The sequence below is a fragment of the Sceloporus occidentalis genome, unplaced genomic scaffold (assembly GCF_023333645.1).
Source record: "Sceloporus occidentalis isolate IW3139 unplaced genomic scaffold, rSceOcc1.0.p SCAF_1, whole genome shotgun sequence".
Taxonomy (NCBI): Eukaryota; Metazoa; Chordata; class Lepidosauria; order Squamata; family Phrynosomatidae; genus Sceloporus; species Sceloporus occidentalis.
In genome coordinates this window covers 61,801,608-61,825,746 of record NW_028316981.1, presented here as the reverse complement: position 1 = coordinate 61,825,746, position 24,139 = coordinate 61,801,608, and the positions used below count along the sequence as shown (strand labels likewise).

General features: G+C 42.5%; 1 protein-coding gene across 2 annotated transcripts in view; it reads left to right on the top strand.

The window, feature by feature from the left end:
- The first annotated feature begins 2,183 nt into the window (after positions 1 to 2,183).
- LOC149321476 (ninjurin-1-like) overlaps positions 2,184 to 24,139 on the top strand; it is a 45,910-nt gene continuing 23,954 nt past the window's right edge. For both annotated transcript variants that reach the window (XM_089522886.1, XM_089522877.1), the window contains exon 1: positions 2,184 to 2,338. In XM_089522886.1, the coding sequence (XP_089379012.1) occupies positions 2,252 to 2,338 (87 nt within the window). In that variant the 5' untranslated portion in view covers positions 2,184 to 2,251. The remainder of the gene's footprint in view (positions 2,339 to 24,139) is intronic.

Sequence of the window (24,139 nt, the reverse complement as noted above, 5' to 3'; positions counted from 1 at the left end):
TCTCAGTATCCCAGGACAGTGCCATGCTAGTTAAAGTGGTACCAAAGTGCTACAACTGTGCAGTGTGGATACATAACTGCTCCATTGCTTCAGTTCTCTGCTTTATCAAAGCTTTTTCTATTTAATTTCTTTGGTGTCTCTTTTGCTACAACTTAGCTAATATATTATATTAGGTCGGGGGTATTTTTCCAGTCATGCTATTCAAGGGTGAAAAGTTTCAGGCATGACTATTGTGCTATCGGTGATGCTAAACTGGGCAGAGTCTGGTCCCCCAGACTGAACAGCCCACCAGGCTACTTCTTCCTTTGCAAGCAGAAACAAAGCAGCTGATTTCCATAGTGGCATCTCCAGAGGACCCAGTCTCCAGTTGGCAATGAGAAAATGAAAGACACACTTGTTGGACTGCAGCTGCACTGTAGAAATACTCCAGGTTGACACCATTTTGTGCCAAAACATATTGCAGAAATAATCCAGTCTGAGACTGCTTTAACCGCCATGGTTCAGTGCTAGGGAATTTTATGAACTGTAGTTTTGTAAGACATTTACCCTTCTCTATCATAGAGACTTCTGGTGTCACAACAAACTACAGTTTCCAGGATTCCCTATCACTGAACCAGGGCAGTTAAAGCAATGTCAAACTGGATTATTTCTGCAGTGTGTTTTGGACCATAATTGCAGGGCTACCATCCAGCGTTCTGCACCTATTAAACAAAGCTTTATCTGCAGTGTTTGCTGAAGGACATGGCCATCAGGAGGGTGTTTCCCTTGTGGGTTCTGTTGTTCCACCTGCCTGGTCACACCTCCAACTAGCAGCTTTCACTGGGGAGTTGCTGCTAATATGGATGTGTGTGAAGGTGTTCGTGCCTTTTTTCACAATCATCTTTAATGAGGATCTATGCCCAGGAGTGTTCTCCCATCCCATCTTGTTTCTTTTACTTATCTGTTGCTTAGAGGCCATCAAGGAGCCCAGTAACCATGAGGACTAGGGTACTTTTTCCTGGCTGGAAACAGGGATTCCCTAGCAAGAAGAGGGTCTTTTTCTCTAACTTGAGGGTGGGCTATCTGAAGTGCTGTGGGTCAGCTTTCCTTCTTTTGCTGTAAATGTGCTATGAGCAAGTTTTCCTCCTGTTAGGTGGACTGTGGAACGTTGCTGTTCATGCCTTCAAGATACCTCTGACTTACAGAGACCCTAAGAAGAATCTGTCATGGGGGTTTCTTGGTAGGATTTGTTCAGAGCGGAGTTTGTCTCTGTGCAAGTATAATATTGATACCACTGTATCATAGTTTGAATGTTATTGAATTTGCTATATGGCCAACACGGCTCCCCCTATTTGTCTCATTGGTATAATTGGTATTTGATATGGTTAACAGTCCTGTTTGCACGTGTTATTTCAACTTTTACGATGTTTTAAAATACTGATAACTGGTGTTACGATGCCTTGCAACTGTAATGGTGGTTGGTAGACCTTTAGTTTGGTCAACTAGAGAAGAGACGATTAAGAGGCGATATGATAGCCCTGTTTAAATATTTGAAGGGGTGTCATGTTGAGGCGGAACCAACAACAAGCATGGCAGAATGGGGTTGGACTGGATGACCCTTGAGGCCTCTTCCAACTCTAAGATTCTAAATGCAGGGAACACAGCTGCTGACTAATGCCACCCCGAGTCAAGGTGTCAAATAAGGGGATGTACCTAAGGGTCCCTTTGCCAGCCAGCAGCTGATGTCACTGCAAGGCTGAAAAGCCAGGGGCCCCTTCAGCTGCTGCTTGGACTGCCAGCCCCAGCATCCTTTAAGCCAGCACAGGCAAGGCTGGGCGCTGCAGTCCAGGAGCACCTGGAGAGTGGCGGGAATGATTCCGCTGGTCTATCTAGTAAGGGGAGTCAAGCCGGTGACTAGAAGGTGCCCCGTTCCGTGACAGCCCAGGGCCTAGGGCTTCACTCCCAGCAGCAGAGCTGAGCCTTGAGCCAGGAAGAAGCCTGGTCTGATGAGGCGGGAACTAGTGGGCGCCTTCTTTCTGCCAAGAGGAGGAGGAGGAGACGAGAGAGAGAGAGAGAGAGAGAGAGAGAGAGAGAGACCGGCGCTTGGCTCCCACCTCCTCCTCCTCCTCCTTTCTCCTGCTGCTGCTGCTGCTGCCAGCGGAGGCCAGGGGCTCCTTCCCGGACTGGGAGGCGGCTCTGGGGCCAGAGGTGGCTCCATCCTCCTTCCCGACCCTGGGCTCTCCTTCCTCTCCTCTCCCGCCTTGGGGCAGCCATGGACCCCGAGAGCACAGAGACCCTGGAGCTGAACGGCCTCGCCGCCGGGAATGGCAACGGGGACGCCTCCCCCCAGCCCGACCAGGTAGGACCCCAAGGGCCCCAGGAGGGAGCCCCAAAAGCCCTCCCTTTGGAGCAGGAGCAGGGACCAGAAGTCCTCCTCCTTTCCAGGACCTGCCCTCCATTCCAGCCTTCTCTCCAGGAGGCATGCCTCCCTTTCCAGCAGGACTCAGAAGCGCCGCTGACCTGGTTTGTGGCCCTTTCTTTGGCCAGGGAGCAAGAGCGAGGAGGAGGAGGAGGAGGGCCCTTCTATGCCGCTTCCCGAGCTCCTAGTCCTCAACTTCTGGTCCTCCAGACATTTGGGACTTCAGCTCCCAGAACCCCTTGCCATTGGTCCCGCTGGCTGCAGCTTCTGGGAGCTGAAGTCCAAATGTCGGGGGGGGGGGAAGCAGAGGTTGAGAACCATGGTGCGGTTTACAATTGGGGACTAAACTAATACCCCCCCTCTCCCATGTCCTACTCTGTTGTTGTTGTTGTTGTTGAATTGCCTCCATTTCCCGGTGCCTAAATGCCCTCCTTTGCGTTTCCAGGGCTGTCTGCTCCCCCTGCCCAGCCAGGCCCGGAGGGAAGGGGGGAAAGAAGCCCCGTTGACACCGCTTTTGCGTTTGTGTGAGATATTTCTCCTCCCCTGCCGGAGAACTCTGCCCCCCCCAACGGACTACAGTTCCCAGAATTCCATAGCACTCAGCCCTGGCTTTTAAAGCGGTGCTCAACCTGGGTTATTTCTGCAGTAGGGACGCATCTACACTGGAGCGATAACCCGGTTTGGCACCGCTTTAACTCTCTGTCTGAATCAAGGCTATGGAATTCTGGGAGTTGGAGTTTGTTGTGGGGTTCAGCAAAGAGCTAGACAAAGAGTTAAAGCGGCGCCAAACCGGGTTATCCTTCCCGTGTGGATGCAGCCTTTGTTTCCTCCCAGTCAGAAGGAGGTTTGGGGGGAAGCGGGGTCTCCCTCCCTCCCCCGGCTGCCCCCCTCGGGGCGGGCTGGCCTTGGAGCCCTGCCACCAAAGGGCTGGCTGGAAACAGGGCGGCTCCTGAGGGAGAAATATGCCGCCGGCCTCGTTTTCCTGGCGGAGACTGGCAGGATCCATCTGTGTGTAGTGTCTCAATAGCTATAGATCTCGGGTTTGCTGTTGCTGCTCTGTCAAGGCCTTTCCCCACTGAGGGCAAACCTGTCTGGGGCTGAGAGGGTGTGACTCACCCAAAGTCAACCATTTAGTTTCCTTGGTTAAGTAGGGAATCCAACCCAGCTCTCCAGAGCCCAGGGCTCAAACCACTAGAGATCTTAGTCATAGAATCAGCATAGAACTGGAAGAGACCCCAAGGGCCATCCAGTCCATTCCCATTCTGCCGTGCAGGAATTCACAATCAAAGCACCCCTGACAACTGGCCATCCAAACTGTGTTTAAAAACCTCCACAGAAGGAGACTCTGCTATCCTCCAAGGGAGTGTTTTCCATTGTCAAACAGTGACCACTTTCAGGAAGTTCCTCCTCATCTTGAAGCAGCATCTCTTTTACAGTAGTTTTCAGCCATTGCTCAGTGTCTCTGGAGCAGCAGAAAACAATCTTGCTCCATCCTCAACATGAGGAGGAACCTTCTTCCTTCAAATATTTAAACAGGGCTATCATATCATAACAGAACATAGAGAAAACCCAAAAATAATGACCACAGAAAGTTTACACAGATTCAGCCTAAACTATATGGAAATAGAAATAGTAAAATAATGTTCATACCTGGGATACAATATTGATCAGAGTGGGAACTGTAGTCAAGAAATCATAAGAAGACCATAAGACTGGGGAGGGCAGCTATGAGAGAACCAGAAAATATCCTGAAATGTAAATAAATCCAATGGAGCATGAAAGTTAGAATCATACAGGCCATTGTATTCCTCCCTACCATGTATGGATGTGAGAGCTGGACAGTTAAGAAAGTGGATAGGAAGAAAATCAGTTCATTTAGATGTGGTGCTGGAGAAGAGTGCTGAAGTTACCATGGACAGCTGAGAAAGCCAAACAAATGAGCCCTAGAGCAGATCAAACCAGAAATCTCACTTGAAGTCAGGATGACTAGACTGAGGCTGTTGTACTTTGGCCACATCATGAGGAGGCATGACTCACTGCAAAAAAACAATAATGCTAGGAAGGTAGAGGGAAGCAAAAAGAGAGGAATGGATGAATGGATTCTATTAAGGAAGTCATGGGTATGAATTTGTGGGACCTGAACAAAGCAGTGGAGCATAGGAAGTTTTGGAGACGTCTCATGTATAGGGTCATCATGGGTTGGGATAGACTCAAGGGTGGATAACAACAGCAACAACAACAACAAATAATATCATCTCTTAATCTTCTCTTCTCCCAGCTCCCTAACTCTCCTCATAGGGCATGGGTTTCCACACCCTTCCCCATTTTTTTGCTCTTTTCTGCAGCAGTGTCACTGGAGGAGGAGGGGTTAGGGCTGCACCAGGTGACACCCCGGGGGGGGGGGTGACATCTGGTCAGGTCTCCCCGTCCCTCCTTGCTGTGGCTCAGTTTTCCTCAGGGGAGAGCTGGGCTACAGCAAGGAGGGATGGGGAGGTGCACACAGCTGGCTCGGCTTTATGCCACAACCTGAGTCTCCCACGGAAAACTGAGCCATGACAAGGAGAAGCCCCACCCCTTCCACCCCAGGATAACACTGCCCCTCCACACTATTATTTCTGTAGAGCTTATCACACGGGGAAAAAATTAGAAATTTAAAATGGTAAGAACCCATTATTAATTCACAATTGCTCAAATAGTTTTCACATGCAAAATGCTGCTATACCATGCAGAATCTAAGATAAATCTACACTTGTGCACAAATGCGTGAATGGTTTTCAAATGCTGGGACCAAATATGCCTCCATCCTGATAATAGTAAAAGTGTGTGCATCCCAAAAAAGCGATCAAATGCGCAGATGATTTTCACACATAGACTGTGACAAATCTCTCTGTGTGTGTCCCTGCCTTCCCTCAGCAGCTGTTCCTTTAAGAGCCCTGGCTATGGAGGCTGAAGCTGGAGACAGGCAGACATACACAGGAAAGAGCAAGGGGGAATTTAGCCTTTTCTCCATCTGGTTGTTGTGTCCCTGCCTTTGCCTCAGTAGCTGTTTCTTTAAGAGCTCTGGCTAGGAGGGAAGGCTGAAGTGATCTCGGATCAGCTTATTTCTTGATTCATGTCACTTTCTTGTTGAATTCTAAGTGGTTTGCATGCAAGGTCATGGGAAAACCATTCGCACAATTGTGCCAAATAAGTGTGCCTAATTGTGCTGGATAACAGCAGGTTCTGACCCTTTTAAACTTTCAGTTTTCCCCATGTGATAAACTCCTGTCTAACCTTAAAATTGTTCACACATTATGCTGTACAAGTATGTACACTTATCTGTGCACTCAGGAACCCGTAAGATGTAGCAGTACAGTCGGCCCTCCATATCCATGGAGGATCTGTTCTGCATCCCCCCATAGCAAAATCCGTGGTTGCTCAAGTATATGTTGTCCTCAATGGCGGTGCATGCCCATCGCCGCTCCACCATTAGGGACAGCCCTCACTGTCCCATGGTGGCGCATACATGCAGCTACTCCATCATTGGGGACAACAGAACTTAATGGCACCATAACCATGTGCATGGGCTGCCACAGGACAACGGGCTGTCCTTAATGGCAGTGCCCCATTCGGGACAACAAGGGCTTGCCATCTGCAGATGTTCAGATCCATGGATAGCAAGTCTGTGGACATCGAGCACTGACTGTAATTAATTGAAATGTAGATCAGTAATGTTGAGCATCCATTCTTCTGTTCTTATTTTGCTTCTTCTTAATATTTTTCCCATCACAAGTGACTTATTCATACTAGGGCAGTAGTAGATGTGCCTCAAAAGTATAGTACAGTGCACACACGTTATATACAGACACACTATACTCGGCTTTCAGCTTATGCTGAAAAGCCGTGCAACGAAACTGGAAATGGCACACACGCCCATGCCACATGCGCTATGCCATGCCACATGCACAAGCCCTGTTATTTTCATTGGGGCTCAAGTATACAAAGTATTCGCCTCACGTGGAGGTGTCCGGAATGGCAAGGGAGCACTGTAGTAGGAATCAGTAGTGTAGTGGTTTTTTGTCTTTTGCACTTTTGGACTCGGACATCCTGAGAACATGGTTCAAATCCTTACTCAACCATGGAAACCCACTATGTGACCTTGGACAAGTCACACACTGTCAGAAGAAAGTGATGACAAAATATCCTCTGAAAAAATCTTGCCAAGAAAAGTCTAGGATAGGGTGGGGTTGATATGAAGGTACATAGCAGAACAATATATACTCAGATTACAAGAATCTCTCTATTGTGATCAATTCATGATTTTTTTCATTTCTAAATCCAGAGCATAGGTGCACAATTTGTAACCCTGCAGATTATGTTGAATAGCAACTCTTAATTTCCCTTGTCTTTGACTGTGCTGGTCAGGGCTGGTGGGATTTGTAGTCCAACAGTACCTGGCCACAAAATTCTCATTCTTGGCAAATGGAGAACAGTACTAAAGCCAATATTTTCAGACAGTTTTCACCCAGCAGGACCTTTGAGGCCAAAGAATGAGTGACAGGCTGAGGACTATCACTGTGTACAAGTGTGGTTGCAAACAGGCATGAGAGAACACTCTAAGGACTCATTCCCACTAGGAAACAGAGCAAATTGCCAATCGGTGTAAATGACCCTTGTTCTTATTTGAAACCAATTTCTGTCGCAATGTGATGGCCCAGTCTGCAGTGTCTCTCATGTTCCTTGATTCTTGTTTGCACACAGCGTTTGGTGGTCCCTATGTAGACTTCTCCGCAGCTGCATGGTATGCGGTAAACTTCTGCGGCTGTGAGAGGGTCTCTCTGGTCCTTGGCTGAGCGAAGCATTTGTTGGATTTTCTTAGTCGGTTTGTAAACTATTTGAAGGTTGTGTTTCTTCACCAGTTTCCCTATTCAAATGGTTTACAGACTGGGTCAGTCACAAAAACCACCAGTAGCAGAACATGTTATAAACTATCCTGGGCATAAAATGCTGTTTGAAAACACTGAAATTCTGGACCATGCCAACAACTACCATGTCAGGATGCACAGGGAAGCCATTGAAATCCACAAACACCTGGACAATTTCAATAGGAAAGAGGAAACCCTTAAAGTAAACAAGGTTTGGCTACCAGTCCTAAAAAAATAGCAAGATGAAGTCTCGACAAATGCAAATGAGAAATCTCCCAGGGTCAGGGGTTTCCTAGCAGACAGTGATAACTTATCAAGCAGACACTAATACTCTTTTGCATACCCTCCCACCCTGAGGCCTGCCATTAGCAACAGAACAATACATATGCAAATCATTCCTGCCTTCCCAGAGTCACACAGTATATACATACCCCATAAAAAACTATGGATGCCGGCCATGAAAGCCTTCGACTCCACAGAAGAAAAAAATGATTTACCTTGGTTGAAGTCCCAATCCATATTGGATTACAAAAGAGGGGTCCCTGTTGAGATGCAAATGGACTTTGAATTTTCTGGACTTTGAAAATCTCCATATTGCTGCATGGCCAGAAAGAAGAGGAGCCTGCCTGCAAAAGATATCCTCCCCATCATAACACCTTTACTAAGGATTGAAGCAACATGCAGGCATCTGACTAAGATCTCAAATTGTTTTTTTTTTTCTTTCTCCTGTTTGGTTTGTAACATCTTGATTGATGAAGAAGACCATGGAGCTTTGAAAGCCTTTAACAAGGATATTGGGCATTTTGGTTGGCCAATAAAGGTATCACTGATGGATTTTTGTTTGTATTTGTTAAATGGCCAACACAGCTACCTCTGAATATTTAATGGAATGGGTTTATTAATCATACTTAGAGACTGATTTCTGTGTATCTCCTCTAAATATGACTAAATCTAGACCCGACCCATTGTTTTCAAATTTAGAGTGCATCCCAGTTCTTTGATTTATTGTGGATAAAGATTATAATCCAAACATGAGCTTAGTCATGGCTGATGATTTCCATGTCCCAGGAGAATTTAGTTTGGATATTACTCTGAAGCTATCCAGAGCACTAGCCCTATGTACCCAAATAGGTTCAACACTGTGAATAGCATTTTTGGACTAAAATCCAGAGTGGATACAGAAGCGTACTAGCATTGACATGACCAGATGCCAGTGGGTTGTGCCACAATTAATGGTGCACTCCATTAATTGATACTATTTGCACTTCTCTCCCTGTTTTGTTTTGATCTTTGGGCAAAGCGCTGTGCTCCAGGTATCATCTTCTTTCTTTTGTCAAATGTCCATAGATACAATTTCAGCTTCTTTCTCTTTCTGATATTGCAGAAGAGGGAGTGGACAGATACTCACTGCACCTGTTTGCCTAAGACAAAGAATCCTTTCTGCTAATACTCACCAGGCCTGCAGGCCTGGCACCTGTTTTCAATGCCAAGGTTGAAAATGGGGCTGTATGAAGCAAAAACTACATCCAAGGGTATTAAAAGAACTGGCAAATGTAATATCGGAGCCATTGGCAATAATCTTTGAGAACTCCTGGAGAACAGGAGAAGTCCCAGCAGACTGGAGGAGTGCAAACATTGTCCCCATCTTCAAAAAGGGGAAAAAAGAGGATCCCAACAATTATCATCCAGTTAGTCTGACATCAAAACCAGGAAAGATTCTAGAGCAGATCATTAAACAGAGAGTCTGTGAACATCTAGAAAGCAATGCCACAATCACTAAAAGTTAGCATGGAGAAACAAGTCATGCCAGACAAACCTTATCTCTTTCTTTGATAAAATTACCCGCTTAGTAGATGAAGGGAAAGCTGTGGATATAGTATATCTTGATTTCAGTAAGGCCTTTGACAAAGTTCCCCATGACATTCTTGCAAACAAGCTTGTAAAATGTGGGCTAGACAAGGTAACTGTTACATGGATTTGTAATTGGTTTACTGGCCAAAGCCAAAGGGTGCTCAACAATTGCTCTTTTTCATCCTGGAGAAAGTGACCAGTGGGATCCCACAGGGTTCTGGCCTGGGCCCAGTGCTATTCAACATCTTCAATGACTAGGATGACAGAATTGGGGGCATACTCATCAAATTTGCAGATGACACCAAATTAGGAGGAATAGCTAATACTCCAGAGGACAGGATCAAAATTCAAAATGACCTGAATAAACTAGAAAGCTGGGCCAAAGCTAACAAAATGAAATTCAATACGGAGAAATGTAAAGTACTGCACTTAGGGCAGAAAAATGAAATGCACAGATATAGGATGGGAGACACCTGGCTTAATGAGACTACATGTGAAAGGGATCTAGGAATCCAAGTAGCCCACAAGTTGAACATGAGTGAACAGTGTGATGCAGCAGCTTAAAGGGCCAATGCAATTTTAGGCTGCATCAATAAAAGTATAGTGTCTAGATCAAGAGAAGTAATAGTGCCACTGTATTCTGCTCTGGTCAGGCTCCACCTGGAATATTGTGTCCAGTTCTGGGCACCACAATTTAAAAAGGACATTGAGAAACTGGAACGTGTCCAAAGGAGGACGACTAAAATGGTGAAGGGTCTGGAAAGCATGCCCTATGAGGAACAACTTAGGGAGCTGGGGATGTTTAACCTGGAAAAAAGAAGGCTAAGAGGTGATATGATAGCCCTGTTTAAATATTTGAAGGGATGTCATATTGAGGAGGGAGCAAGTTTGTTTTCTGTAGCTCCAGAGAACAGGACCTGGAACAATGGATGCAAGCTGCAGGAAAAGAGATTCCACCGCAACATTAGGAGGAACTTCCTGACAGTAAGGGCTGTTCGACAGTGGACCACACTCCCTTGGAGTGTAATGGAGTCTCCTTCTTTGGAGGTTTTTAAACAGAGGCTGGATGGCCATCTGTCGGGGATGCTTTGATTGGGATTTCCTGCATGGCAGGGGGTTGGACTGGATGGCCCTTGTGGTCTCTTCCAACTCTACGATTCTATGATTCTAAGAATAGATCCAGATACCATGACCATAAGCAGATACTGCTTGGGATTACTAGCCAGCTTCTACCCCTTTTCCACTTCCAGTGTGCATAGAAGATTTGGGAGAGAGGTGAAGGTTTCATGCATTTGTGTTAGAGTACAATGAAAAGCTACCAGGAGAGACATCTACTGTTTCTTATCCATACCTCCCTGAAATTGACCAGAAAATCCCAAGCCCTCTGAGCACATCAGAGAATTTGTAGCAAAGGTGGTTTCATCCACATCCAGGAGCTAAGAAACGGCTACCTTCTTGCAGTAGTTCTTATCAAAACCTTGGCATGAGAGATGTCTGGGGAGAGGAATATATGCTGCTAATTCTCCCTTCTTCAGAAATAAGAGCATGGGCAGGAGGAACCTGCTCTTCTTCTGGTGTGCAGACTTGGGGCACTTGTAAGCCAGCACATAATGTATTTCAGTTACATTTGAATAACGACAGAGCCCTCAGCAACTCAGAAGAGTCTTTGCTTCAGAACAGATCTTTCTTTGTCTAGAAATGAAGTACTGTATGAATCTGTTACTGTGGGAGATCACAAGTACTTTGGGAGGAAGAAACTGCTGAATGGTGAAAAACCATTTAATTTTTGAGTGGCCTCTCATCTCCACTTTATGGGGAAATATGATTGATTCTGTCATTTACTTCACAGTTCTGAAGCAGCTTTTAGTAGTAAACATTTATTCAGTATGCTTCAGTCAGGTTTCTGGCCTTGCTGTAGAAGTGAGGCTACTTTATTTGCTCTCTGGAATGAGCAGTGTCTGGAGGTTGGGGTGCGGTAGCAAAACCAAATTGATTTTCAGCAACCATCAGATGCTGTTATTAATATAGAGGACCACAGTATTCTGTTGGAAAATCTGAGAAATCTAGTAAGTTAGAAGACTGCTTTTAAGTGGTTTCACTGATTTCTAACAGGTTGGTCCCTAAAATAGCATTGGCACACAGTTATTCTAGTTCTTAGTAATTTTCCAAAAGGAACTTGTCTGTCTTTTCAGGTTTCTTTTTAAAACCATCCATATGAAGCTCTTTGGAAATATTACATTTTGGGTTATATTTTAATATAATGATGGAACTCAACTTTGTTTTTCTCAGGTTCAAACTAGGTCTAGCATAGCTTCTTCTACTTTTCTGTAGAAGAAAACTATGGATGCCAGCCATGAAAGCCTTCGACTGCACATTATATATTTTGTTTGCTTTTACAAAATAAATAAATAAATAAAATGAAAAGAAAAATTGCTACTTATGTTCAAATTATACCTCTTAAAGGTTTGCTATAGACTCACTTAATTGTATACATAAATTTGTACCTATATTAGATAAACTGTTTACTATGTAATTTGCATTGCATTGCATTGTTAATTCTGAATTCTATTGCATGTTTCATTTTCAAGTTTATTGGGAAACTATTATCATGAGCAGGAAGAAAGGCCAGGTCTCCACAAAAACAGAAGTAGTGTTTTCCGTATTTAGTGTGGGAATATCCTCTCATAAGGCGTCTTGAAAATTTGCAATAGTGCATTTGTGGGTTTCCCCCAGGAATTATGTAATATGGGTCTTCCCCATCCCACTTGGTAATGTAGTGCATTCAAAAGTTTCTAAGACTGCACTGTGTAATGGTTTTATTCTGCCTGTAAAGAACCATGGCGATTTGGGACTGCTAAGGAAGACACAAAAGCACATGCACTTTTGTTACAAACTAAGACCTGGTACAGGCAGACAGGATTTCTGTCCTGGATGGAGGCCACAGCAGACAAATGCTGCAGCCTCCATGAGGTCTAAAAAGAGCCTGCTCCCAGTTGGTTCTTTTTGTGCCATGTGCCAGGCACCATTAGTGCGGCTCACGTGCAACGATGACATTGGTGCAGCGATGTTTTGACGCTGCAGCATGCAGACATAATTGTTGTGTGCCCTGTATGAATGGGGGCGAGGAACTATGGTGCCCAGGCAGCATGGGGATGGGTGTGAGCATGGAAACGCTCAGCCCTCACCCCGCCCACAGACCGGCACTTTTTGCCAGGCCTTAGACAAGAAGCTGTCATAGAAGAAGAGTGGTTTGAAAACACCTGAGGAAGCCAACGCAGACGATTCTTGCCTTCTCTGCAAAACAGATAATTTGTAATAACTTTCCAGTAGTACACTGGTGACATCTAGATATAGCAATAGCAAAATAACATATAACAAAAGGATATTTGACTTTTGAGGGGAAACATATCATATACTACTACTTTTTGTGGGGAGGGGAAGCTAGTATATGCAAAATGTTGACACAGGACTTTACTCCATAAGCCCTGCTCTCACAACAATTGCAACAATTTTTAAAAAATGGAAACATAGCTGCCCTCCTTTGTTGCGCTAGGGAGTTGCAGTGGACAAACCGCGCGGCTCCCTCGTGCAACAAAAAGAAGCTGCAAAAAGCGGCTTCTTTCTGTGGCGCCATTATGATGCCGCAAGGTGCCAATGGCGCACTTGTGGTGTCATGAAGGCGCCGAGACATGCGGATGCTAGGCGTCCATCACGTCAAAATGGCGGCGCCCATGTGTATAGGGCACCGCCATTTTTACGCCCTCGTTATGTGTGAAGGGCAAGGTACGTCAGGAAGCGCCACCCCTCACGTGTAACGACAGTGCCCAATAGGGCCCGTCTATACAGTGCCATAGTTCAGAGCCCCAGTGGTGCATATCTTTGGAATTGTGCAACTGAGGCTGCTGTCACCATCATGCTTTCCTTTAACTCCGTCTCCCTGCCTTATGCCCTATCTAGCATGCCTTTTGGCGTTTTTATTTTATTTATATTTATTTTTCTTTTAACTCATGTAGTTCCAGAGTTCTGCTACAGCGATGTAAATAAAAAAGCAAAAGAAAGAAAAAGAAATAGGGAAAAAAATTAAAGGCAATTGGGCTGCTTGGGAATAGCGAGGAGGAAGTGGGGGGGGGGAACTGACATGATATGACAGAGACGCGTTACAGACCGCCCAAAATGGGTGGTCTCGTGCCGCTGCCGGTTGCTGTGTCCGGGAACCGCAGCAGCCAAACTGCACGGTTCCTGGGTGCAGCAAGAAAGAAGCGCCAAAATGGCGCTTCCTGCGCCCCCGAAGAGGCGCTGCAAGGTGCGAGGCATGCACTTGCGGCACTACTACCAGCGCGCGACAGCCGGACGCTGTGCGTCCGTGACATCAAAATGGCGGCGCCCATCTGTATGCGGCGCTGCCATTTTGATGTACTCGTTACACGCGAGGGCAAGGCGCGTCAGGAAGCGCCACCCCTCGCACGTAATGACGCGCCCCATAGGGCCCGTCCCGAACGTGCCTGAATATAACAGGACTGCCCCAGAGTGATGTTTTGCACCTGAGGACTTGTGCTATTGAGAGCTCATTGATGAGTTTCCCCTGTTAATGGAAAGGGATGCCCTAATAGTGGTTGGGGGATGTAGCAACTGTGGGTTGGAGGCCTTGTCATGCACTAAGTATAGCCAAAGTCCCTTTTTTTCTGAATGTAATCACAGTTTAAAAGACATGTGTTGTAATCTCCATTCTTCAAAGGCAGAAGCAACTGAGTCAATATGATTATCATACTTTTAATACTTAAGAAAGTTGAAACTAATACATTTCAAACCATTGTATAATCAAAAGTATCTGCCATCAGACTATTTCCAAATAGAGATTTGAGTTTATCACCAAAATGCCTGAAACAAAAACATTCCTTTTGTATCTATAGCTATACCTAAACATTATTTACTGAGGCATCTGGTGGCACCAGTGTCATTGGGGTGGTACATCCATTCTTGGCTCTAGTCCCAACATTAGAGGAATAATCCAGGGTACTGAATTTACTTGGCAATTGACTTTGGCATGTTGGATAATTTCTTTACAGTTTGGCCTAAAATCCAGAGCATATTCACAGCCCCACTGATATTGGAGCCACTAGCTGTCACTGGTTCTCTGTATTTAGCCTTTTGAAGGCATCCAGTGCCACTGAAAGAATGTTCAAGATGTTCTCTTTCTTGGTTCCACAGTCTTTTAAAAGCAGGTCAGAAATCAGACTCCCCCAAAAAAACAACCCAGTGTCATTTAGGAATGCTGGGAAATGAATGGTCACCATCTTGCCTCCAAATGGAACACCTTGCTCCAAAGGAGGGAGATTTGTGATTGGATTCTGCTTCAGAAGGGGATTCACATCTGCAAAGAAGCATCAGTTGCCACAATCTCCCAATTTGGCAGGGTAGGATTTCTAGGAGTTCTCGTTATAAAAAGAATACCAGTGCTTACAAGTTCTGTCTGCCCCCCTTCAAGCATTCTGCCCACATCCTTATGATGGTTCACTTCACTTCCCTCTTCCTTCCAGGCGTGAAACAACTTCTAAGATGTCATCATAATGCAGACATGTACATCATGTGGAAGTAGCTGAAACTTTTGAGTTGGGCCACGCATTCTGAGGACTACAGTCCTTTGGATATTGTTTATAAACTCTTCTAATTTTATATTTGAATGTTAAAGTTAAAACTAGTAGTATTTTGATTGTAGTTATTGCTTTAAAGTATTTTTGCCTTTTGTCTGCCATTGACAAAAGCCTGAGTGATGTAGTGTTTTGAGTATTGAGCTACATCTTTGGACACCAGGGCTCAAATCCCTGCTCAGCCATAGAAACCCACTGGGTGACTTTAGGCAGGTCACACTCTCCCAGCCTCAGAGGGAGTCAATGATAACCTTCCCTCTGAACAACTCTTGCTAAGAAAACCCTGTGATAAGTTTGCCTTAGTATCATGATAAGTCCTAAACAACTTGAAGGCATATATCAACAACAACTGCCCTTGAACCTATATAGGTAAAACAGATTAATCATCTAAACAAATTAAAGAAGCTGCTCACAAAAATGGTTCAGTTTTGATGCTTGCAGACCTGAAGAGGCACAGTAGGGTTTTTAGTTAGATAAGAAATGCATGCTTTAATACCAAGTTTATCATGCAGAATTAACCACTGAGGCCTACTAGCTAAGCTTCAGTTTTTGTTCTGTAAATCCTCATAAGGGAGCTGCACACAGTTCAGTGATTCTCTGTTGTATGAAAACAATCAGTAGCACAGCAGAAATAGAAAAGAGCACCAATCCATAGTGCAGGGAATAACTTGACTCTGAGCTAATTAGTCTGCAAGCCTGAAGACATTAGAAAATGCATGTGTGTCATAGTATTAATCCCGTGACTCAAATCCTTGTTGATCTTTTCATCTCATCCAAGTGGAGATCCATGTGCAGGCAGGAATACCTCTGCAATTTCATAAGTATGTCTGCATGCCTCAGCAGGAATTCTGGAGGATATAGATTTAGCATGGTATATAGTATCTTCCAGGAGAATATTCCTGAATAAATGAAGGCCTACCTAGGTAATTAAAAGGTAATACTTTGTGAAATTGTCTTCACATTGTAGCCTTTAACCTTAGCAAGAGTAATATGCAGTTGTATTTTAAAAAAACACCTTGGAACTGAAAACACAATTATATTGGCTTTGGGGCATAAATTCTTACATCTAAAAATCTTACTGAACTCTTTTCACCAATCCATGATAGAACAGCTTCAGAAATTCTGGTTCTTCTATTTCTAATCAATAGGGCTGAGATCTTTGATTATTTTAATAAACATATGTTGCGTGTATATAAATATTAAATAATGTACAGTACTTAAATAAATTATAAATATGTTAAACCCAATCCAAAGTAGATGGAATCACATTTTATAATGGGATGGAGTCAGTCTTTAACATGCCACTGAGAACTTTAGGACTTTACATTTTTATACCGCTTCATGGTAAACTAAGCACTCTAAGTGGTTTACATTGTGTAAGCCAAGTGCCCCCAACAAGCTAGATAATAATAATAATAATAATAATAATAATATGTTTTATTTATATACCGCTATTCCAAAGATCATAGCGGTGAACAGCAAGTAAGCTAATTAGCAAGTAAGCTAATTTGCCCCCAACAGTCTGGGTACTCATTTTAGCGACCTCGGAAGGATGCAAGCCTGAGTCGAGATACTCATTTTACCAACCTACAAAAGAGCATAGCCTTTAAAAGCATGGCCTTAGCATGAACAACTTTGCAGCTTCCCATTCTTTTTATTGAGGTTTCAGAGACTGAACCTGGAGCTGATCTATGTATTACTTTTGTGATGACAGATGAACTGGAAATGGCATCTATGGGACAGATTCTTCCTATTAGATGTACTACCAATAATTATAACTTATAAATCTTTTACTGTGCCAATACAAGTGGCCACAGGATCATGCTAACATAAAAATAGCCTGGGGCTTGGCTATTTTGAAGAAACAGATTTTCAAATACAAGCCTTCCCAGGCTCTGAAATCCTTGGGGGAAAGCTTTCTCTCAGTCCTAGCATTTCAAAGGGGTATTTTGCAATGCGTGTGAGAGGGCCTTTTTGGTGGTTGATGTGGGATTCCCTTTCAAAGAAAGCTAGGTTGGTTTTCTCCCTGTTCTCTTCATGCTTACAGGCAAAGACCTTGTCATTTAGGGTGGCTTTTTAGTGGACAAGTGTATAGGTTCACCTTAGGGCTCCATAATTCAGTAACAACTTGAAGGCCCACAACAAGAAGAGCTGAACCTGTTATTAAATCACTTTTTCATCAAATACTGTTTTAATATTATTTAATTATATTTTAACTGTTTTCTGCCTATATCTGTATTTGTTTATATCTGGCTTTCAAAATCTGTATCTGTCTTTAATCTTTTTGTGAGTTTCCTTGAATCTCAGTGTTGGAGAAAAATGGGATGTAAACTGACTTTGAAAAATAGAATCATAAAAAGCTCCAAAAATCATATGCTAGCTGGTGCTTCATATTATGGTACATACTGTTCAGAACAATTCATTATAGGAAGACCATTTCCAACTTCCCCAATGTGGCGAAGAGGTTGTGTATAGAGAGAGAGGTTTTGGTAGTGCCAACATGTCTTATAGATTTTTGTATTCTGTACAAGGCTGAAAACATTAGAAGTCATTCTTTATAGAGCCAATTCTGGTCAAATCGTTTAATGAGATTTATAGATTAATGAAAATGCCTTCATATTAGACATTAAATCATTCTTCAGCATAGGCTTAGCAGCTTCTCTGATGCTAATTTTAACAGGAAACTTAAGCACTGTAGTAGAATGTAAAATATCTACATGGAAAGTAGATATTAAAGAATATGTATTCTGGGAAGCAGTTCATTGCAACAATTAAGTATTTTCCATTGAAATTACATTTAATTTAATTCTAATAAATATGCTACATACTTTCTTTTGGAATTTAGCCTGAAGAGACAATTTCTCTATTACTTTAAAGCCTTAACCTAGTTTTCCCCTGAAATGCCTGAAAAACAAGCACTCTAGGTTTTGAAGTAAACAAAGCTAGAGTTAAGCCCTTTGTTTCTGCATTTGCCTTGCCTTGGACAGATACTTGATTTACAGATGGCCAGCATCCCAATTCAGCACTTACTCAGTGGCATGGAACATCTTCATCTTAAAAGAATGATCTCATTCCAGCTTGTATCCAACCCTAGAGACTGGCCTTTGCTTTTGACCAACCAAAGTCAGAGGAAAGCTAGTAAGAAGCAGGTTGGCATGACAGCAATTAAAAGATGCATTCCTCCTAGTCACTGGTTAAATGAACAAGTCTCACAGTGTGGTGTAGCATGAAGGGCTCCACCTAACTCAAAGTACTAAATAAACAAGTCCCTCACTCCTTCTTGCTTCTTTACCTACATTTTTTCCTGGCAGAAGTATTTTGGAGAAAAACAGGGTTGGATTTTGAACATTACAAAGTTGGGGAATTTAAGGAAGGAGTAAACCAAAAATTCCTTCCTTCCCAACAAGTTTTTCAATTTTTAAGTTTTATTTGCATTTTTAAAAAACAACAACTGCAGGAAAAGCCCCTTTGTGTACTAGTTCTTGATCAGAGAACTAATCTCATGAAAGTAGCTTATATTCCTGCAGATAACTCAAGTGATTGGATTTTATTTGTTGTTGTTGTTTTTTTGATGGATCAGGAGCTGATTTTCTGAGATTAAATTATTTTAATTCTATCCTCTTAGAAAACATATGTTTGACAGGAACAGAGTATAAGTCACTAACCAGAACAATGCCCTGCTGTGTGCCAAAATTAACATTCTGTTTTAAGCTAATTCGACTTTTGAAACTTCCAGTGTAGGAACATAATGAACAAGAAGATAACAAAGAGCCAGGCAACACTGAAGTAACAAAATAATTACTAAAGCTATTGGTTTCAAAAACATTCTTAATGTATAAACAGTATAAAAACCCCTGAAGCACAACTGGCATTAAAGAAGATGTTTGCTTGCTAATCTTAGGTTTATGGGAATGCCAGGGTACATGATGGAATGGGGAGAAATTCTTGACAGATGTGGTGGGAGTAAAGGGAAGTACTATCCTTGCAATACGTCACTCAAAGGACATATGATCTCATTCCATCCCTTCCCACTGCTGCTTCAGGAGACTTGATGCAAGCAAATACATCAGGAACTAAGCATTTTCTTGTTAGTGAGAGATGCCAAGCTATGTGACACCTCATTTTCAAAAAAGAGCATGTCTGCCTATATGCAACTTCAGTTCCTAATAAGAGAATTTCATCTGATGATATACCTCCTTTTGTTGTTGTTGACTGCCTTCAACTCCAATCCAACTAATGGTGACAGTGTGGATGAGACATCCCCAAGACCTCCTATCATCCACTGCTTAGGTACTGCAGATTCAGGTCTGTGACCTCCTTGATTGAATCTAGCCAGCTGGAATACATTCTTTGTCTTCTTCTGCTTCCCTCTACCTTTCCTAGCATTATTGTCGTTTCCAATGAGTTATGATTTCTCATGATGTGGCCAAAGTATAATGGCTTCACTTTGTCATCTTAACTTCTACAGAGAGTTCAGGCTTGATCTGTTCTAGGACCCATTTATTTGTCTTTTTGGTTGTCCATGATAGCACTCTTCTTCAGCACAATATCTCAAATGAATTCATTTTCTTCCTGGTCACCTTCTTCATTGTCCAGCTCTCATATCTAAACATGGTGATGGAAAATACAATGGCTTGGACAATTCTAACTTTAGTGTTCAGTTGTATATCTTTGCACTTTAGGATCTTATGTAGTTCTTTCATGGCTGCCCTTCCCATTCCTAGTCTTCTTCTATTTGTTAACTAAAGTCTCCATTCTGGTCAATATTTGATCTGAGATACAGGAAATTTTCAACTATTTCAATTTCCTCGTTGTCTAGGTTAAATTTATGTAGACCCTCCATGGTCATTATTTTTGTTTTCTTTGTGTTTAGCAGTAAGCCTACCTTTGCACTTTCTTCTTTAATTTTTCTTAGTAATAGTTCCAAGTCTGTAATGTTTTCCACTAGTATTATGGTGTCATCTGCGTATCTTAGATTGTTGATGTTCCTTCCTCCTATCTTCCCTCATGCTTTTGTGTCTAGACCTGCTCTTCTTATTATATTTTCTGCATACAAGTTGAATAAGTAGGGTGACAGAATGCAGCCATGCCTCACCCCTTTGCCAATTGGGAACCATTCTGTTTATCCATATTTTGATTTAAAAGTTGCCTCTTGTCCAAAGTACAGATTTCTCATCAGGACTATCAAATTTAGTGGTACTCCTATGTCTTTCAGGGCGTTCCATGGCTTTTCATGAACAACACAGTCAAAAGCTTTTCTCTAGTCTATAAAGCACATGGTAACTTTCCTTTAGAATTCTGTGATGTGCTCCATTAACCATCGTATGTTCACAATGTAGTCCCAAGTGACTCTTCATTTCTTGAACCCTGTTTACACCTTTGGGATCTCTCTCTCCATGTATGATTAGATCCTATGCTGCTGGATTTTTATCATAATTTTGCTTGCATGGGGAATTAATACTATGGTCCTATAGTTACTGCAGTCTTTTGTGTCCCTTTATGTGTAAGTGCAATCATTTTGTGTTCCATATTTGTTGGCATATTTTAGTTAACACTTGATTCTGTCTGTATGATGTGAAGAAGCACCAGCAAATGGAATGCTCAGAGTATGCAATCAGGGACAGGCTGGGGAAAACATGGGGGCCTGCCTGATGAGCGGATATAAAAAGAGTGGATATAAAAGGAGAAGGAAACATTAAGAGGTGAGAGAGAGCTGAGTTGAGTCTGCCAAGCCTGCTGAGGCAGAGGGTGTTTTAGAACTGCCAGGAGGTGCAGTTAGAAATAGGAGTTCAGCCTGATTGGAATTCAGACTCCCATATCAGGGAAAAGAACTTTAAAGGACAAGAGAAGTCCAGTGTTACTAAAGGAGTATGCTTTGTATGAATCAAGTCAATGAAGGAATTTAAACATGGGAGATTATCACACACAGACGGGATAGGGATGGGATTGCTCCCCCATCCTTTTCCTGTCATTAATCTGTCAATGACTGCGATAGTACAAAAGGCTTTCAAATCATAGTGCCAATCCCTCCATTAACCCATCATTAAAGTAGCTTTGCAATAAAGCGCACTTTCGATAATGCAAAATGCCGGTCAATGTTGTTTTAATGACGGGTTAATGCACAATGGGATCTGCACAACGTCATCTGAAAGTCTTTTGCATGATCGTGGTTTTTGGAGGGGTTAATGACGGGATCTGCATGATGCTGTCTAAAGTCCTTCCCGTGATTGCACAGGAGAGACGGGACAAGGACGGGATAACCCCATGTGATAAATTAGTAAATTTGTAACAACTGAAACAATATGTGTACTGTAACAACAAGCTTGAGAACCAACTACAGTGAGCCTGTGGCATATACAGGCTCCTTATAGGTGGCTTTCCAGCATATGCTGAAGCCGCCTGGGAAATGCGTACATGCTCCATGCGCACACATTGCCACATGGTGAGCACAAGCCCCATTATATCCAATAGGGCTTGCAAATGGCGTGTGTGGCCATGGGGTGCACGCATGGCCACGCAGCAAGCATGAGCCCCATTGGGGCTCAAATGTATGCATTATTTGCTTTATGCGGGGGGGGGGGGGGTCCAGAACAGATCCCCTGCGTAAAGCAAGGGCCAACTGTGCTAAGAAAAATACTATCATAAGTTCGGCATGCAAATAAAAATTATTTTCTTCGTGTTCACCAAGGAGTGGCCTGCAGTGATTTATAGATAATATCAAACACACTACCAAGAGTAATAAGAACAATTAATAATAAAGACACTTAATTAGTGAGAGGACCAAGGGTTAGGAAGATAGTTCAGAGGGAAAAGAAGTCTCAAGTTATTTAGGACCAGGCGGGGGAAGCCAGTGGTCATCACATCATTTGGACCCAGTGTGGTGGGTTCCAAGAGGCACAATGTAAAGGAGATTTAAGAGATCTGGCACTGTCACATATAGCTTGTAGAAGTTCAATTGGAATACTACCCAATTGAATATTCCTCCCTATTCCATTACTAATATTTGTATGTACAGTTAATCCTTGGTATCCACTGCCATTTGGTTCCAGGATACCAAAATCTGGATGCTGAAATCCCATTATTTACAATGGCATAGTAAAATTGTGTCCCTTATATAAAATGGCAAAATCAAGGTTTGCTTATTGGAATTCTTCTTCTTTGATTATTTTCAAGCCATGAGATGCGGAATCCATGGCTATAGAGAGGCCATTGTGTTTATAATACATTTGTAACACATATTTTCCTTTTTAAAAAATTATTTATTTTATTATTTTCTAATAAATTTCAATAAAACCATAACCTTTACCTTTTTTATCATTCACTTCAATTCTCTTCAATATTTATTTACAAGTGTGCTATCCAAACTAGATTCAATGGTAACTGTACCTTCCTATTTTGTCCTTTTAATTTTCCTTTTTTTTTTTTTTTTTTGGATACTTATCCTCTATTTTTAATATCTAATCCTTCAAACGGCAAATATTAAACATAGGTAATAATAAACAACAGGTTTAGTTAGATTGTTATATCCTTTGTTTATACAGTTTTAAAGCCATAATTCCTCTATTTCCCCCCATTTTCCTTTATATTGTTGTATTGTATTTTCTATATGTGACACATATTTTTCCCTTGGAAACTGGGCTCTGTTTTTTTTTTTTAAACACACCTTAAAACGGCATTTGTTCATACAATAAAACTCCAGAAACCACTGTTTTTTTTATATATATATATATATATATATATATATATATATATATATATATAAAAATAATGAATGGTGGCATGTTTATTTATGTTATTTATTTAAAGCAAGGTTATTCCCTCTCCTCAGCCAAGAATCATAAGCAACTAATATGTAATAAATATAAACAAGGCAGTTCCTGCCCAAAGACTGAAAGCGAAGGGACTAGAGGCGGGGAGGAAAGAAGGGGAAAATACACAGGACTGGTGAAAAGAAAACTGCTTCCCATCCCATCTCCCTTGGCTACAGCCTGGTGCAAGGAACAGTGGTATTAAAATGTTCTAAACTAAACAAAATTTATTTTAACCATTTGCTTTTCCTATTTGTTGCTTTTATTGTATATTTAGGGCAATGTGATTTTTGAGGGTATACTAAGTAGCCCAGAGAATTTTTTTGTTAAAGAGAGCTTGGAAAAATTACTTAATTAATTAAAAAAAGTAACAGTAATAGTTGTAGTTTCACTATGGCAAAAGACATTTGGTATAGTGTTAAGGGTACCAGGCTAGGTCTGAGAATACCCAAATTCAGATCCCATATAGCCATGAAATCCACTGTGTGATCTTGAACCAACTAACCCACCTGGCAGGTAAACATGGACAAGAATATATATGCTGCCTTTAAAAAAAATCATTGTATCATAATAAGAAAGGTGGTGGTGTGCCTTCAAGTCATTTCTGGCTCATGAGAGCCCTAAGGCAAACTTATCACAGGGTTTTCTTGGCAGAATTTGTCGAAAGAGGGCTTGCTTTTGTCTCCCTCTGAGGCAGAGAGAATGTGACTTGCCCACGGTCTCCAAGGGGATTTCCATGGCTCAGGGACGTAGCCAAGGGGGGGATCTTGGGGTCTGGACCCCCCCCCCTCCATTAGAAAAATGAATGGTGTGTGCTGCTGCGCCACTGCACCCAAGCCCCATTATAATGGTGGCACTTAGTCTGGACCCCCCCCCCCCCCCCCCGTCCTAAAATCCTGGCTACGTCCCTGCATGGCTGAGCAGGGATCTGAATCCTGGTCTTCCAGTGTCCTAGTCCAACACTCAAACCACTATGTCATGCTGGCTCAATAAAAAGATAGAAAGGCTCTAAAACAGTGGTTCTCGACCTTCCTAAAGCCATGGCCCTTTAATACAGTTCCTCATGTTGTGGTGATCCCCAACCATAAAATTATTTTTGTCTTGACTCCTAAGACCATTGGAAATATGTGTTTTCCGATGGTCTTAGGTGACCCCTGTGAAAGGATCATTTGACCCCCAAAGGGGTCGTGACCCACAGGTTGAGAACCACAGCTCTAAAAGAAGAGAGAGAGAGAGTGGTCCATCTGACATTCTTCACCCACTACATCTGCGAGCAAAGATGCTGCTAAAGAAATCTATTAACCTGCCCTTCCCTCTGTCTCTCCTGAGAGTACATTTTGTGCCAAATGCAGTCATCAGTTACCATGGAAATGGAGCCAATCTTCACCTCCCATAAATACATAAGAAGAATCTTGCTGACTCAGCAAGTGGTTATTATTTGTGGTTATTGTTGTAATAAAAGCCCTAAGGCAAACTGATTTTAGAATAAGTGAGAATATTTCTAAATTTTGATACTTGTTGCTATTGGAA